Source organism: Artibeus jamaicensis, unplaced genomic scaffold, assembly GCF_021234435.1.
Source record: "Artibeus jamaicensis isolate MK-2021 breed Jamaican fruit bat unplaced genomic scaffold, CSHL_Jam_final contig_648, whole genome shotgun sequence".
NCBI lineage: Eukaryota > Metazoa > Chordata > Mammalia > Chiroptera > Phyllostomidae > Artibeus > Artibeus jamaicensis.
In genome coordinates, this window is record NW_026521912.1 from 889411 (window position 1) to 901547 (window position 12137).

Below are 12137 nucleotides of genomic sequence, written 5' to 3' on the forward strand. Positions count from 1 at the left end.
AAGGACTGGGACTAGCACCCCCGCTGATAGAACTAATTTTCACATTTAACTTTTGTACTCTGCTTCTGCCCTGGAGATAGAACTAATTAATTACTGCATTCCACTTCTGTATCTTGCTTAGCTACGTAGACAGGAAGACCCCATAGGCTATATAAATCCCAGGAATCCTTTGTTCGGGGCTCAGAATTTGGAGACTGACTCCTCTGGGCCCATACACATTAATAAACCTCGTACTCCAGAGTCCCTCGGTGTCTGGTTGCTTCATTTTCCTATAACAAGGTACCCAATCTGCAACCCAGGCATGTGCCCTGACTAGGCGTGAAACCCCAACCAGCTGAGCTATACCTGTCAGGACATTTCCCCGGCATCTTTCCTGAGGACTCCTAGGCATCTGCTCAACGGCCCTCCCCACTTAGGGAGAGGACTGCCCTCCCTTCCTTCACAGTATTTAAGAAAAGTTGATCTTCCTGGTCAAAAAGGGAAATGACCGAGTCTCCCTGACCATCCTTCTTCTCTTCTGTAAAGCAGGCCAACACTGAGCACCTGAGAGTCCTCAAGAAGAGAAATAAGAGTGAGCCATCACTCAGCCTGCAGAGGAACTCCCTGCAGAGAGAGCTAATGTTGGTGTTCCCCTCAGAGCCTACCGCCCGCCCTGCTCTACAGCAGGGCCACCTGCGTGCGCCCAGTGGTGGCACTTTCAACCAGGGATCTCCCAGGACAGAGTGCGGTCCTGCTCACCGCTCGCGGGCCGCAGCCGCCCTGCAGGCCCAGGTGTGCAGTCAGCCCCTGAGCGCGCACAGCTCCAGGCTAGAGGCCTCAGAGGCCCCATTGTTAGGCCTGGTGACCAGAGGGCAGGAGGTGGCTTTTGTCCCCACAGAGACGCTCATTTCACACATCAAGAAGGGGGTCCCTTGCTGGAAGCAGTTTATCCTGAAGGACTCCAGCAGGCCATTTTTGGGCAGGGCCCCGCCGCCCTGAGCCCTGAGCAACGTGTCTCCAGCTGGGGCACCTGGGTCTTGAGCGGAGGGAGCCCAGGAACACGCCAGATCCTCTGCTCTGCGTTGGCTCCTCAGCCTTTGAGCCCTTCTGTTAAGGCTGTGGCGGGAACAAACCGTGCGGGGCCGCGGGGACAGGAAGGGATACTCGCTCGCAGGGGTCCTGGGCTAAGTCTGGGCAGCTCCACGTCTTGGCCGCTACCCACCAGCGGGACTGGCGGGGACAGCGGGCCAGAGACCGGTCCAGGTCGCCACGCCGCGTCCCCACGCTCGCAGCCAAGCGGAGCCGCGTCCCGGCCCGGCTTCGCCCACCTGCCGGACAGCCAGGGCTGAAGCCCGGCCGGGGTGGGGCTCATGTAAGACCTACCCACAAAGCTCCGCATTCCACCGAAGCCCCGCCCCTAGGGTAAGTTCCACCGATAGCCCCACCCCCGGTACCACACAGGCCGGGTCAACAGGTCAAGCCCCAGCAACCCTGCTCTCAGCCTAGGGCAGAGGTCTAGGAGCTCCGCACCATTGGCCCCTAGTGGAGCAGGAGAGATGAAAAAGGGGAACGGGCTGTTATAAATACCCGGTTTGGTCTACAGCCAAGGGTTTGGGAAACGAATAGCTAAAAGCTGTCGGCTGTGGATTCTCTGCAGGCCCCCATGCCCTACCTCTGCCCCCACCTTCCATCCCTGTTCAAGCTGGGTCGCAGGACCGGGGAAAGAAGAAAGGCCTACTAGGTGATTTGATTCCTGATGGTGTGGCTACGTGGGGCTCCCGACTGAGTTTTCTTCCAAAACCAGAGCATTTCTTTGTTGTGTGATAGTTTTATTGAGCTTATTCTCAGGATAATATTAGGGAAAATTCACATGCATACATTGCACCATTGCAAGCGGACCCCTCTGCAGTGTTTACTGCATATTTAGAGTCAATGGACTATCACCACTATCTAATTTTAGAACAAAAACAAAATTGAAAACCACTTTAGCAGTCACTCTTCATTCTCCCTCCTCACAGGCCATCACAACTACTCATTTCACTTTCTATTTCTAAAGACCTGACTGTTCTCAACACCTGGGCATTTCTGCAACGTAAGTCACCTCATTGGTTGGAAAGAGAGAAAATCAGGGTGAAGCCAGGGCCCCAGGAGCACAGGTGGCTTGGGAGCAGGGAGCCTGGTGAAGTCCTCCCCTGGGCTCTAGGCAGCCTGAGACCTATCCACAGGAGGCCACCCAGGGGTCTAGCAGGAGAAGGAACAGGACAAGGAGGAGAAAGGGCCCTTAGGGGAGAAAGCAGGATGCTGGCTGGCAGGATGCTGATGGAGGAGAAAGGCAAGGGGTGTCACAGGGTAGGTAGCCAGCCTTCAAGTGACCTGGTCAAGGTCAAGGCTGGGCTGTCCTTCTGCATCCATCTTTCAGCCTTTTATTGCCAAGGGGGAGCCAGCCCACTGTCTGTTCCACATATGAGTAGTCAGTTGAGGGAGTCATTGTTTCTGGATTTGGGTCCTCTTGTCCCCAGTCCCCTGCAACTCCCTGCAGGTATATCCTGACCTTAGTTAGAGGAGCTGGAAAGAGAAACAAGGAGAAGAGAGGAGGGTGGGGCGGGAGGGAGAAGCCTGGAGGTGGAGTGAGAGAGCAGGCAGAGAAAAGTAGGAGGGTGAAGGAGGGCGGGTTGTGGCAGGGTGGGGCCCCATGTATAAAGTGGGGAAGCCTGTGGGCTAGTGGGCACACGCTACAGAGTCACCAGGGAACCCACAGGCTTTGGTAAGTGCTCTGCCCCACCCCCAGCACAACTGAGGCCAGCAGCTGATCTCTCAGGAAAGAATCGTCCTCATCCTGTGCTGCCTGCCTCCATTGTAGGGCGTCCTTGCTTGAGATGGGGGTGTTCCCAGTGCCTGCTACTGTCTATGTGGGGTCCTCCTCTCCCTCCTACCTCCCCTGTTATCCCTCAAGGTGCAGGAGGAGGAAGACCAGCCTGCACCATGAACCTGTGGCTCTTGGCCTGCCTGGTGACCTGCTTCATGAGTACCTGGGCCCCTGCTGTCCAAGCACAAGGTACTGTCTTGGACCATACATCCTCTCCCCGGATTTCCCCTCTCTCATCCATCCTTCTGTGCACCCCCATTTGCCCATCCCCTCCACCAGAAGCCTGAGTTCGTCTCTACCTTTGAATTCTCTGAGAGCTGCCCCACCCCAGGCATGCAGAAACTCCTGGTGTCTCTGCAGCTCAGTGGGGCTGCAGGTGCCTCACCACAGTCCACAACCTAAGTCTTCCTTGCAGGGACTCCAGGCAGCCCAGGGGATGTGGGGAGGAGAGGGTGGCTCCTAGTGGTGGCCTGGCCCCTTACCACCAGGGACACACTGCAGTGACCTGACCCTGCAAAGCCCTGGAGACTAGGAAGAATGGGTCCCATCCTAGCTTCCCCCAACCTGGGCTAACTGTGTATTCAGGCAGAGAATCACTACTCAGCCTTTATGGGCCTCAGCTTCCTCACCTGCAAAGTGGTGCTTTGAATTCCCACTGCCGAGAGGGGCCATGAAGATCTGACAGGCTGATGCCTGCAAAACTCTTGGCCTAGTGCATACCTGAAACAACAATAATTACTATGATTATTATTAACAGCAAACCCCTTCCCTCCCCTCCCTAGATTAGGTACTTGAGGATTTTGATGACTACAAGCCAGTTCTGGGCATTCAGTGCCCCCGGGACAGGAGCCCTACCGGTGTGTCCTCTGTCCCTGTGAAATCCTGCAGCTGGTAGGGCAGTCAAGGTCCCACGGCCCCACCCCCCCTGCCCCACCCGCAGCTCACTAGGTCTGAGGACCTCTCCCCATGGCTCCTAGCAGACCTTAGTCTTTGCCCCAGAAGCAGCTGGGCACCGTTCCAATTGTCCTGCTATCATAGACCTATTGCAGCAGCCAGGCCAAGCCCTGGCTCTTTGACCATGGGGGCAGAGTGGCCCCCAGCCCCAGGGACTTCCTGCCTGAAACCAGCCCAGAATCCATCTGACTGCATTGCCCCTTGCCCTCTGGGGTCCCTGGAGTCCTTCCCTTTCTCCCTCCCTTCCCCTGTGCACTCTGCCAGGACTCAGTCGTGGTCCCTCCAGGGGTCAGCAGAGGAACTGCTCCCAGAGGACCCTGAAGGCCCCTGCATGTCTCTTGCATCAGTTCATCCTCTGTTTCCAGACCCTTTGGCACCAGTACCTCCTCTGAGCACCTCCCCTCCAGGTCCCTGAGCACCCCCCCTGCCACTGCCCTGTCTACCAGCATAGTACATCGACTTCCCAGTCTCCCACTAGGCCAGGACATTCCCAGCTGAAATCAGAAAGGTCAGCATTATGCTGCCTGTCTCCACCAGGACTAATAATCAGAGACAGGGATTGAATCTTTATGGGCACTTTGTTTAGATAGCTGGCAGTCTGAGAAGATGGTGGATTATGTACCCTGACAGATCATTTTCCATTTTATTTCAAGCCAGCCTTTTTTTATACAAGGAGGAAAAAGTGTGGGTAGGGGTTTGGAATTCAGAGGAAAAAAAATGTAGCTAAGGGATTTGGAATCCAGGAAAAAGATTAAGCAGAGAAAAGCTGCAGTTGCAATTTCCCTAGTATCCTTTCATCCCCTGACCGGTGATTCTTTTTTCTTTTTAAAGACTTTACTTATTTATTTTTAGAGAGGGGAAGGAAGGGAGGGAGAAAGAGAGGCAGAGAAACACCAATATGTGGCCCTCTCTCACACACCCCCAACTAGGAACCTGGGTCGCAACCCAGGCATATGTCTCAGACTGGGAATCAAACCGTCAACCCTTTGATTCGCAGGCTGACACTCAATCTACTGAGCCACACCAGCCAGGGCTTGATCGGTGATTCTTAATCTGTGCCCTGGGTCCTATGTCCTGGGCCATGGGCTGGGCATCTCTCCCTGGAACATAGTGGCTCAGATGCCATCTTGATTACTTACAGTCCCCTGGGGCACAAAGGTCAAATTGCCTATGGTCTGCTGAAGTCAGCTTCGTCCATGCTGGCTCCATAAAATATTACTTCAAAACTAAAAATGTCCAACTCTTGAGTCCCCTGTCACAGTGACTACACTGGTCCAAGTCCCCCGTTTGTCTAGATATCCAGCTGTGAATAGGAACTCTATATGCTTTTGTTCAACCAAAGGGTAAATAAATGAACAGAAACCTCCTGGTCCCTGGTCAGGTTACTCGGAGTGGTCACTCTGATGGGGACAGAGAGGGGGAGGTAACTGAGATAGACATAGGTGGGAGAAGGCCAGCCTGGAACAGGAGCCAGGACATCAGGAGCAGTAGGCCAACTAGCCCGCTCACTTTAGGAGGAACCCAAAGAGGAGTGGGGGCCTCTAGCCCTTCCTCAGGGTACTGCACCTGTCCTCCTTGCCCCCCTTGCAGGAGTGGAAATGGCTTTGGTTCCCCATTCATTTTGAGGCCCTGGGACCTTTTCCCAGCCATGTCCTTCAGGCCCTCTGCAGTTCCTGCCAGATGCCCCCATATCAAGGGCCAAAGGTGAGCCTCATGGCTTCCTTATCACCTGGGCTGTCCCTCGGCCTCCACAGGGCCTGGGACTGTCATGGTATGTTTGTAGGTGCCTGCATTGGTGGCTGTGTCTGCACACTCAGTGCAGTTGCAGCCACATGGGCACACATAGGAGAGTGAGCCTGGGGTGGCTGTGTGATTGCAGGCGACTTTGAGGACTGCTGCCTGGCTTACAACACCCACGTTAGCCTGAGGGTGCTCAGGCGTGCCCAGAGTTACTGGTGCCTGGATGTGAGCAGGAGCTGTAACCTGCCTGCTGTTATGTGAGTGGGACAGTGGGGGCTGGGGCATGCGGGAGCTCATATATAACTTTGCTTCCTGCTTACACACTAAACTGGCACTCCCTCCCACTTGCAGATTCTACTTTCCTCACAGAGAGCTCATTGTGTGTGGGAACCCACAGGCCAAGTGGGTACAAGATGGGATAAGGCTTCTTAATACTCGGAACAAGGGCCTTCTAAAGCATCACCAAAGTACCCAGAAAGCCTCCCAACGTGAGTAAGACCCCAGCCCAGCATCTAGGGAGCCTCTCCTCGCTGCTTCAGGCTCCTGAGCTTCTCAACCCCCAAAGAGGGGATTGCAGTCCAGCATGCTGACAGCTGCCCCTACCCCAACAGATAGCCTGTTGCTAGGGCATGGGAGACTGTGGGAATGAGCAGTTCCTTTCGTCAAAACACTTTCCATTGCCGGAGATGAAAAGCCAAGTAAATGAAACACTCATGGGCTGAAATTACCAGCCAATGGCTCAGGCTATGCTGGATCCAGGTGCTCAAAGGGATTGGGGACTCTCCTAACTACTTCTCTTCAATCTTTCTGACAGGCTGTCCCACTGTGGGGAAGTTGAGCCCTAAAACTTCCAGGCTTCCACTCTCTGCGCCTAGAGGTCACACCAGAAGCAGCAAGAAGAATGCCTTACTCCCAGCACAGGCTAATTCAGGTAGGGACTCAGATCATGTGACCATCTCTGGGCTCACCACGATGAGGGCTCATGATGAGCCCAGACTAGGTCAGGGGACTCATCTCCAGGATGAAGGAGGGTTGGTTTTCTGGACAGCTCCATGGGCTCACATGGGAGGGTCCTAGGTGTCCACAACTGATCCAGTCCAGGGGGCCTCAGCTCCACCCCACTGCCCATCACCTGCTGTCGTCCTCTCCAATATCTCCTGCAGGACCCTGAGCCCGCAAGTCTCCAGAATCAACCCACGTGAGATGGGCTGGAGCTCTCTCCACTGCGCCCATTGCCCTGCTGGCTCCCAGCTGCACTCTCCTCCAGACCAGCTCTCAGCCCCTGTTCGGAGCCTGCATTGGTTCCCTCAGCCCTCCTGCCTCCTGCTCCTCAGGTGACTAGAAGGAAGGAGCTGACCTCATTTTAAACTCTTTGTGTCTTGAGCAACCAGAGCCAGCCCTGGTCAATGATTCTTAGAGAGCATCATTGAAACACATCACCCTGATATGTCTCCTGTCCCAGGCTACACATGCCTGTGGCCCTCTGGGTCTTTGCGAAGCTCTAGTCTCTCCATAGACACCACTCCTGAGCTGCTTTTTTTTTAAAAAAAATAAACCTTTGATGGGACATCATTTTTGTCTCTGTCATGTATTATGGGGTGCCAGTCCCAGCCTGTGCGGAATCCCACATGATCCCCTCACTCCAGGAGACCAGAGCTCTGAAGGCTGAGCTCTGAATGTGCCTGATGCAGGCCTATATGCGGGTTCAGCTGGGGACCTTGAGTGAACCATTCACTCTCTTGCTGCCTCCTTCCTTGTTTATAAAGTAGGGTTTCACAGGCTTGCTCTGCCCAGTCCCTGGGCTGCAGTGACTAGCTAATGGATGAAGCCTCTGTGAGCTCTGATGGGTGCTCAGAAGCTCCTGATAAGTTGAGTGACCCAGACCCTGGCAAAGACAGAGTCCAGCGACTGCTCTGCTGGAGGAAGAAGGACCCCATACTTTGGGGTCCAGGTCACCACACAAACTTGATCCACCCAACTGTGCCATCCTCAAGGCAGCCTGGTTCTACCATGACAGAGAGTGCTCTGAGCAAAAATCAAATGCACCCTCTCAGAGCACTTGGGGTGGTTTGGGGAAAGGAGCCAGACTTGGAGGAACCTGGGCCATATCCCAGCCCCATTGCATATTGTGGGTGACCCAGGCAGATTCCACAACTCTCTAAGCCTCAGCTCTGCCCCCATAAAGTAGGGTAATAACACTGCCTGCCTCATACCAGTGTGTGGGGATGAAACACGCACCTGAATGTGGTGTTCAAACATGTACACTGACTATATATTTATAGGATGAGAATCCCAGGTGTCATACTTGGTAGATCTGGCCCAACCTGGAGCCAGGCAGCATGGCGTAGTAGACAATGGCACAGCAGCCCGACTTTGAGCCCGGCTCTGCTACCTGAAACCTGGAGTCACCTTAATCAAGTTGCTGACCTCCCAAAGCCTCAGTTTTCCAATCTGCAAAATGGGGATGAAGATAACTGCCTCTTCCACAAAGAGGTACTAGGTCAATAATTGGAAATGACTTAGAATGGTGCCCAGTATGGAGGACATGGGCTGGAAAGGGGAGTCATTTTCATCAGTACTGGTGAACCCATGAGGGCTCAGTTTGTGCCAAATGCACAGGCCTGAAGTTGGCGGACCCCAGATGGAGGTGGTCTCTACCCATCTCACCTACAAGCTGTCTCCTTGGAGCCCTGGGCTATAGCTCACCCTTCCCTCAGCTTCTGCTCTCCTGGGATCTCTAGTTCTCCATGTAGCTCTGAAGCAACTCCTTACTTTGAGAACATGCTAAGGGGGCAGATGTAACTCAAAATAACTTTATTGTTTCTCTACTTCTGATATAAAGTGTCCTTAGAACCCTAGGAGGCAGGAACACAGCTGCATGTCATCAACACTGGCTGGGGCCCTCTGGGCCCTTCTGCTTGGAGGGATGAGCTCTATAACTACCTCTGCGGCTGTTCCTCTGTCCCACCGACCTCTGGGGGTTGAGTCCTTGTGCAGTGCAGAAGTTTAGCCTGAGGTGACTAGAAGATACAGTGAATCACAGAGCTTTGCTTGACCCCAGTGTTGGAGGTGAAGGTGCAGGCTGCAGCTTCCGGCTGCCTCCAGGAGAGAGGCTCGTCTTATGAGGTCATAGCATAGCATGTCACTCTTCCTGAGTTTTGGGGTTCCACCTGGTCAGCATTGCCACCAGGGATGGACCCCTACTAGTTCCAGAATCCCCCGCCTCTGGAGAGGAAGACAGCATGGGGGGGGGGCACTGAGGCCTATCAAGACCCTGGCTTGTTACCAGGAGCTCCCTGTGGTATAGCAAGCAGAGTTTTATCAGTTTCCCCCAAACCCCGTGGAATGAGAGAGGGGGGAGACAGCTGTGGAAGGGGCCTGGAGCCAGGCTACAGTAGCGGCAGCCAAACCTTCAGCCACAAGGCCTGGAGCCCTAGCCCTAGCTGCCCCTCTGGATGGGTACTCCAGGGCCCTGCCACACTCACCACCTCCAGCTGGTAGGTTCCAGGCCCTGGCCTTTTGGTGACCCAGCTGCAGGGAGCTGAGGCCAAGGAGGTGATGCATGCGGAAAAAACTTTGCTCATTGCCACGGGCAATGACATAGAGGACCCAGCCTCCTAGACTCTGCAGTGCTGGCCGCAGCTCCAGGATGTGCTCAGCCGGGCCTAGGTGTGAGAGATTGAAGCCCAAGGTCAGTAGGGCCTCCAAATCAAGGCTCACCCAGGGAGAAAGACCAGGTAGATGATAGTTAGAGGCTGGTGGAACTGCAATATGGTGAGGAGGGGGCCATGGAGTCACAGCCAACAGGAGGTTTTAGCCAATCTCTAAAGAGGAGGAAAACACAGAACTCCCTCTGCCCTTGATTTCTGTCTAGCCTTCAGTCCACAAAGCCTTAGTCAGCTTGGGCTATAGACAGATGAAATTGGAGCCTGGTTCTCAGGTAGAAAGCAAAGAAGGAAAGTAGGAGGTCGGTTTTACATGCTGACTCCAGACCCTTCATCTTGGTGGTGGGATTTCGTGAGATCCCTGCCAGTCCGGGCAGAGAGAATTGAGGCTATGACTCCAGAGTCCTGAACAGGGAGTCAGTTAGACTGCATCAGGCCCCACAGCCCTACAGCCACTCAAAGGTGTCCAGGCATGGCTGGAATTATAACCAAGGGCCTTGCAGCAGAAGCCAGCCTCAAGTAGATGCCAGACCTGACACAATGAGAAAAACACAAGATCCAGCTGGGCCAGAGAGAAGAGTTGCCAGATAGCTTTCCAGTTCCCAGAAGCCTGCTGCACTTCCTGCATCTGGGCTCTTTGAAAGCCCTCTGTGTGCAGATGACAAACCTCCCTTTATCTGTGCTTCTGTGAGTGTGTTCCTGTTCCTGGCCCAGACAGGGCCCTAAGTCAGCCAGCCCCAAATGCAGGCTAACTAGGGCTGGGTGCCACATTCAGTTCCACAGGAGGTTATCTGCATTTCCTTCTCCTTTTCTCTGAGCAGTGCTGTATTTGTTTTGCTTAATTGATATGCTTCTCGGGTGTTTCGCTGTTGCATTACAAATGAAAGCAATCCTGTTTCCCAGCCTCTCAGTTCTGGAGATGTTGCACAGACATGTGCTCCTCATGACACCTACTGGCAGTATGTGGGTATTGCAGGTAAAGCCACAGGTCCCATCCTAGTAGTCCAACCACATTCTGTAGGAGACCAGTTTGTCTTGGCCTTGCAAATGTGACTCAGCTCTGTATGGAAAACCTACAGATGTGAAGTGGTGGGCAGGAGCCAGACCTTCAAACCGAGTTTTCCCGTGGGAATCAGGCCTAGAAAATGCATATAGATTGTTACAGCTTGCTCTTGCTAAAACCCCTTCACCCTGGTCTAAAACAACAAATGCATATTGTCTATCTTCAAGGTAATTTCCAAAGCCTGTATGAGTTCTCCCAAGGGCAGAGCTAATGAGCTCATTGTCATTCCCCTTTGCATGTTATTTTTATTTCCTTAACTGTACCTAGAATGTAGACAATAATATTCTATGTGATAGATAATAAATCTTTCTATGATGTAAGACCCCAGGAAAACAATAAAAGCCTGTCCAGGCAAGGGTCGGGGTGCTCCCCTCTTGAGGGAGTGGCCGAGGCACCATAGGCACTCTCCCCTCGAGAGAGTAGTCGTGCCTGTTCCCTTTTTCCACACAGGGTTGTTGTCACCTGTGAATGATTCTCGTTGTAAACCACAACAGGCGGACTCTGCTGGACAGGGTCTGCAACATCTGGCATCCGAACAGGGACGCAACACATTCCACTCTATCTGAGGACTAAGAGCTGGTGACAAGTGGCAAACCCTATACAGACAGGGTCTTACCCTTGAAAAGCAGAAACTTATGGTAATAATGGGATAGTATATGCAGCCACTGCTTTTCCCAACAAGAGTTAAAAAAAAAATTAATGGGAAAAAAAGAGAGCAAAGTAATTCACTCATATTAAATATCTAATATTAAAAACCTCTCAAACCCAACAACCCTATCCCGCTTCCACCTTCACATCCCCCACAGCATTTGTCTTGTATCATATTCTATCATGTGTTATAAAATACAACACTGTACTTGCTTCTTATATGTCTCACTACTAGAGTATCAGCCACAGGGGGGCAAGGAATTCTGGGGTTTTTGTTCACTGTTGCTCCATTACTGTGCATATGTTCAGAGAAATCTTTGGAGTAAAGGAATTTGGTCCCAGATGTGGGCAGTGGTTTCTGTGACTTTTGGGAAAGAACTTATAAAGGGATGGCCTCAATAGGGCCTGGGACACCTGGCCATGAAGACCAGGCTGCTGTGAAGAAAAGGCCATGTGGTCTAGCTGCGGAATCCCTGCTCTGCCACCGTCAAGTTCTGTACCTTGAGCATGTGACCTAACCCCTCTGTGCCTCAGTTTCCTCTTTGTACAATGGGGATAGTGGCATTGACTGTACTTAATAAATGTGCAGCTTTCAGACCCCTTGAGGGGTGGTGGCAAGGTGGGCTTTGTCCTCAGGGTCAAAATTGCTATCCTGCACAACCTAGCATCAGGGTCACAGTTGGAGTGATCCCAGGGGACAAGAGAGACAGAGCTACATATAGGTGCTCTGCTGTCCCTGAGAGTGAGGGGAGGACCCCTACAATTTCTGAAGATGAGGCAGCTTCAGAGGGCCCAGGCATCAAAGGTGCAGGAAGGAGGTGCAGAGGTGGAGGGTCCAAGGGGGTGATGAACAAAGGGGCTAAGCTGGCTGCCATGGGCCCTACTGGTGCCAAATTCAGAAGAACTGAGGGAGGGTTTTGCTGGCCAAATGTGAGGTGAGGAGTACAGACAGGGTTAGGGGGCAAGCCATTTCTCCTGCATCCAAGTGTTGTGGAAGGGATTCTGGGGAGCATCAGAGCCTGGACAGAGTCTGTGTGGGAGGTACCTGATTCATTACCAGTAAGGAGGTGGGGAACTTGGGGGGCCTGTTTCCCCCAGAGAACATCAAGGAAACCCCAGGAGCTGAGGAAGTGGAGGAAGGCCCAGGCAAGCACCACAATTCGAAACAAGCTGGGACACAGGGCCTGGTGTTCCCACCCTCAGTGTATCCTCTGACTGTCCC

General features: G+C 53.2%; 2 protein-coding genes across 2 annotated transcripts in view; one reads left to right on the top strand and one right to left on the bottom strand.

Moving 5' to 3' along the window:
* The first annotated feature begins 2050 nt into the window (after positions 1-2050).
* CCL25 (C-C motif chemokine ligand 25) lies at positions 2051-7064 on the top strand. Its single transcript, XM_037158905.2, has 6 exons — positions 2051-2071; positions 2933-3034; positions 5679-5796; positions 5891-6027; positions 6354-6470; positions 6703-7064. Exons 2-6 carry the CDS (start codon positions 2962-2964, stop codon positions 6708-6710), a joined length of 453 nt encoding a protein of 150 aa, XP_037014800.2. The 5' UTR covers positions 2051-2071; positions 2933-2961; the 3' UTR covers positions 6711-7064.
* A 1617-nt stretch (positions 7065-8681) lies between these two features.
* The window catches only part of FBN3 (fibrillin 3), a 96326-nt gene continuing 92870 nt past the window's right edge, over positions 8682-12137 (bottom strand). The window contains 5 exon segments of the mRNA XM_053670928.1: positions 8682-8719; positions 8722-8773; positions 8776-8835; positions 8950-9060; positions 9062-9254. Coding sequence (XP_053526903.1) covers positions 8682-8719; positions 8722-8773; positions 8776-8835; positions 8950-9060; positions 9062-9254 — 454 coding nt within the window.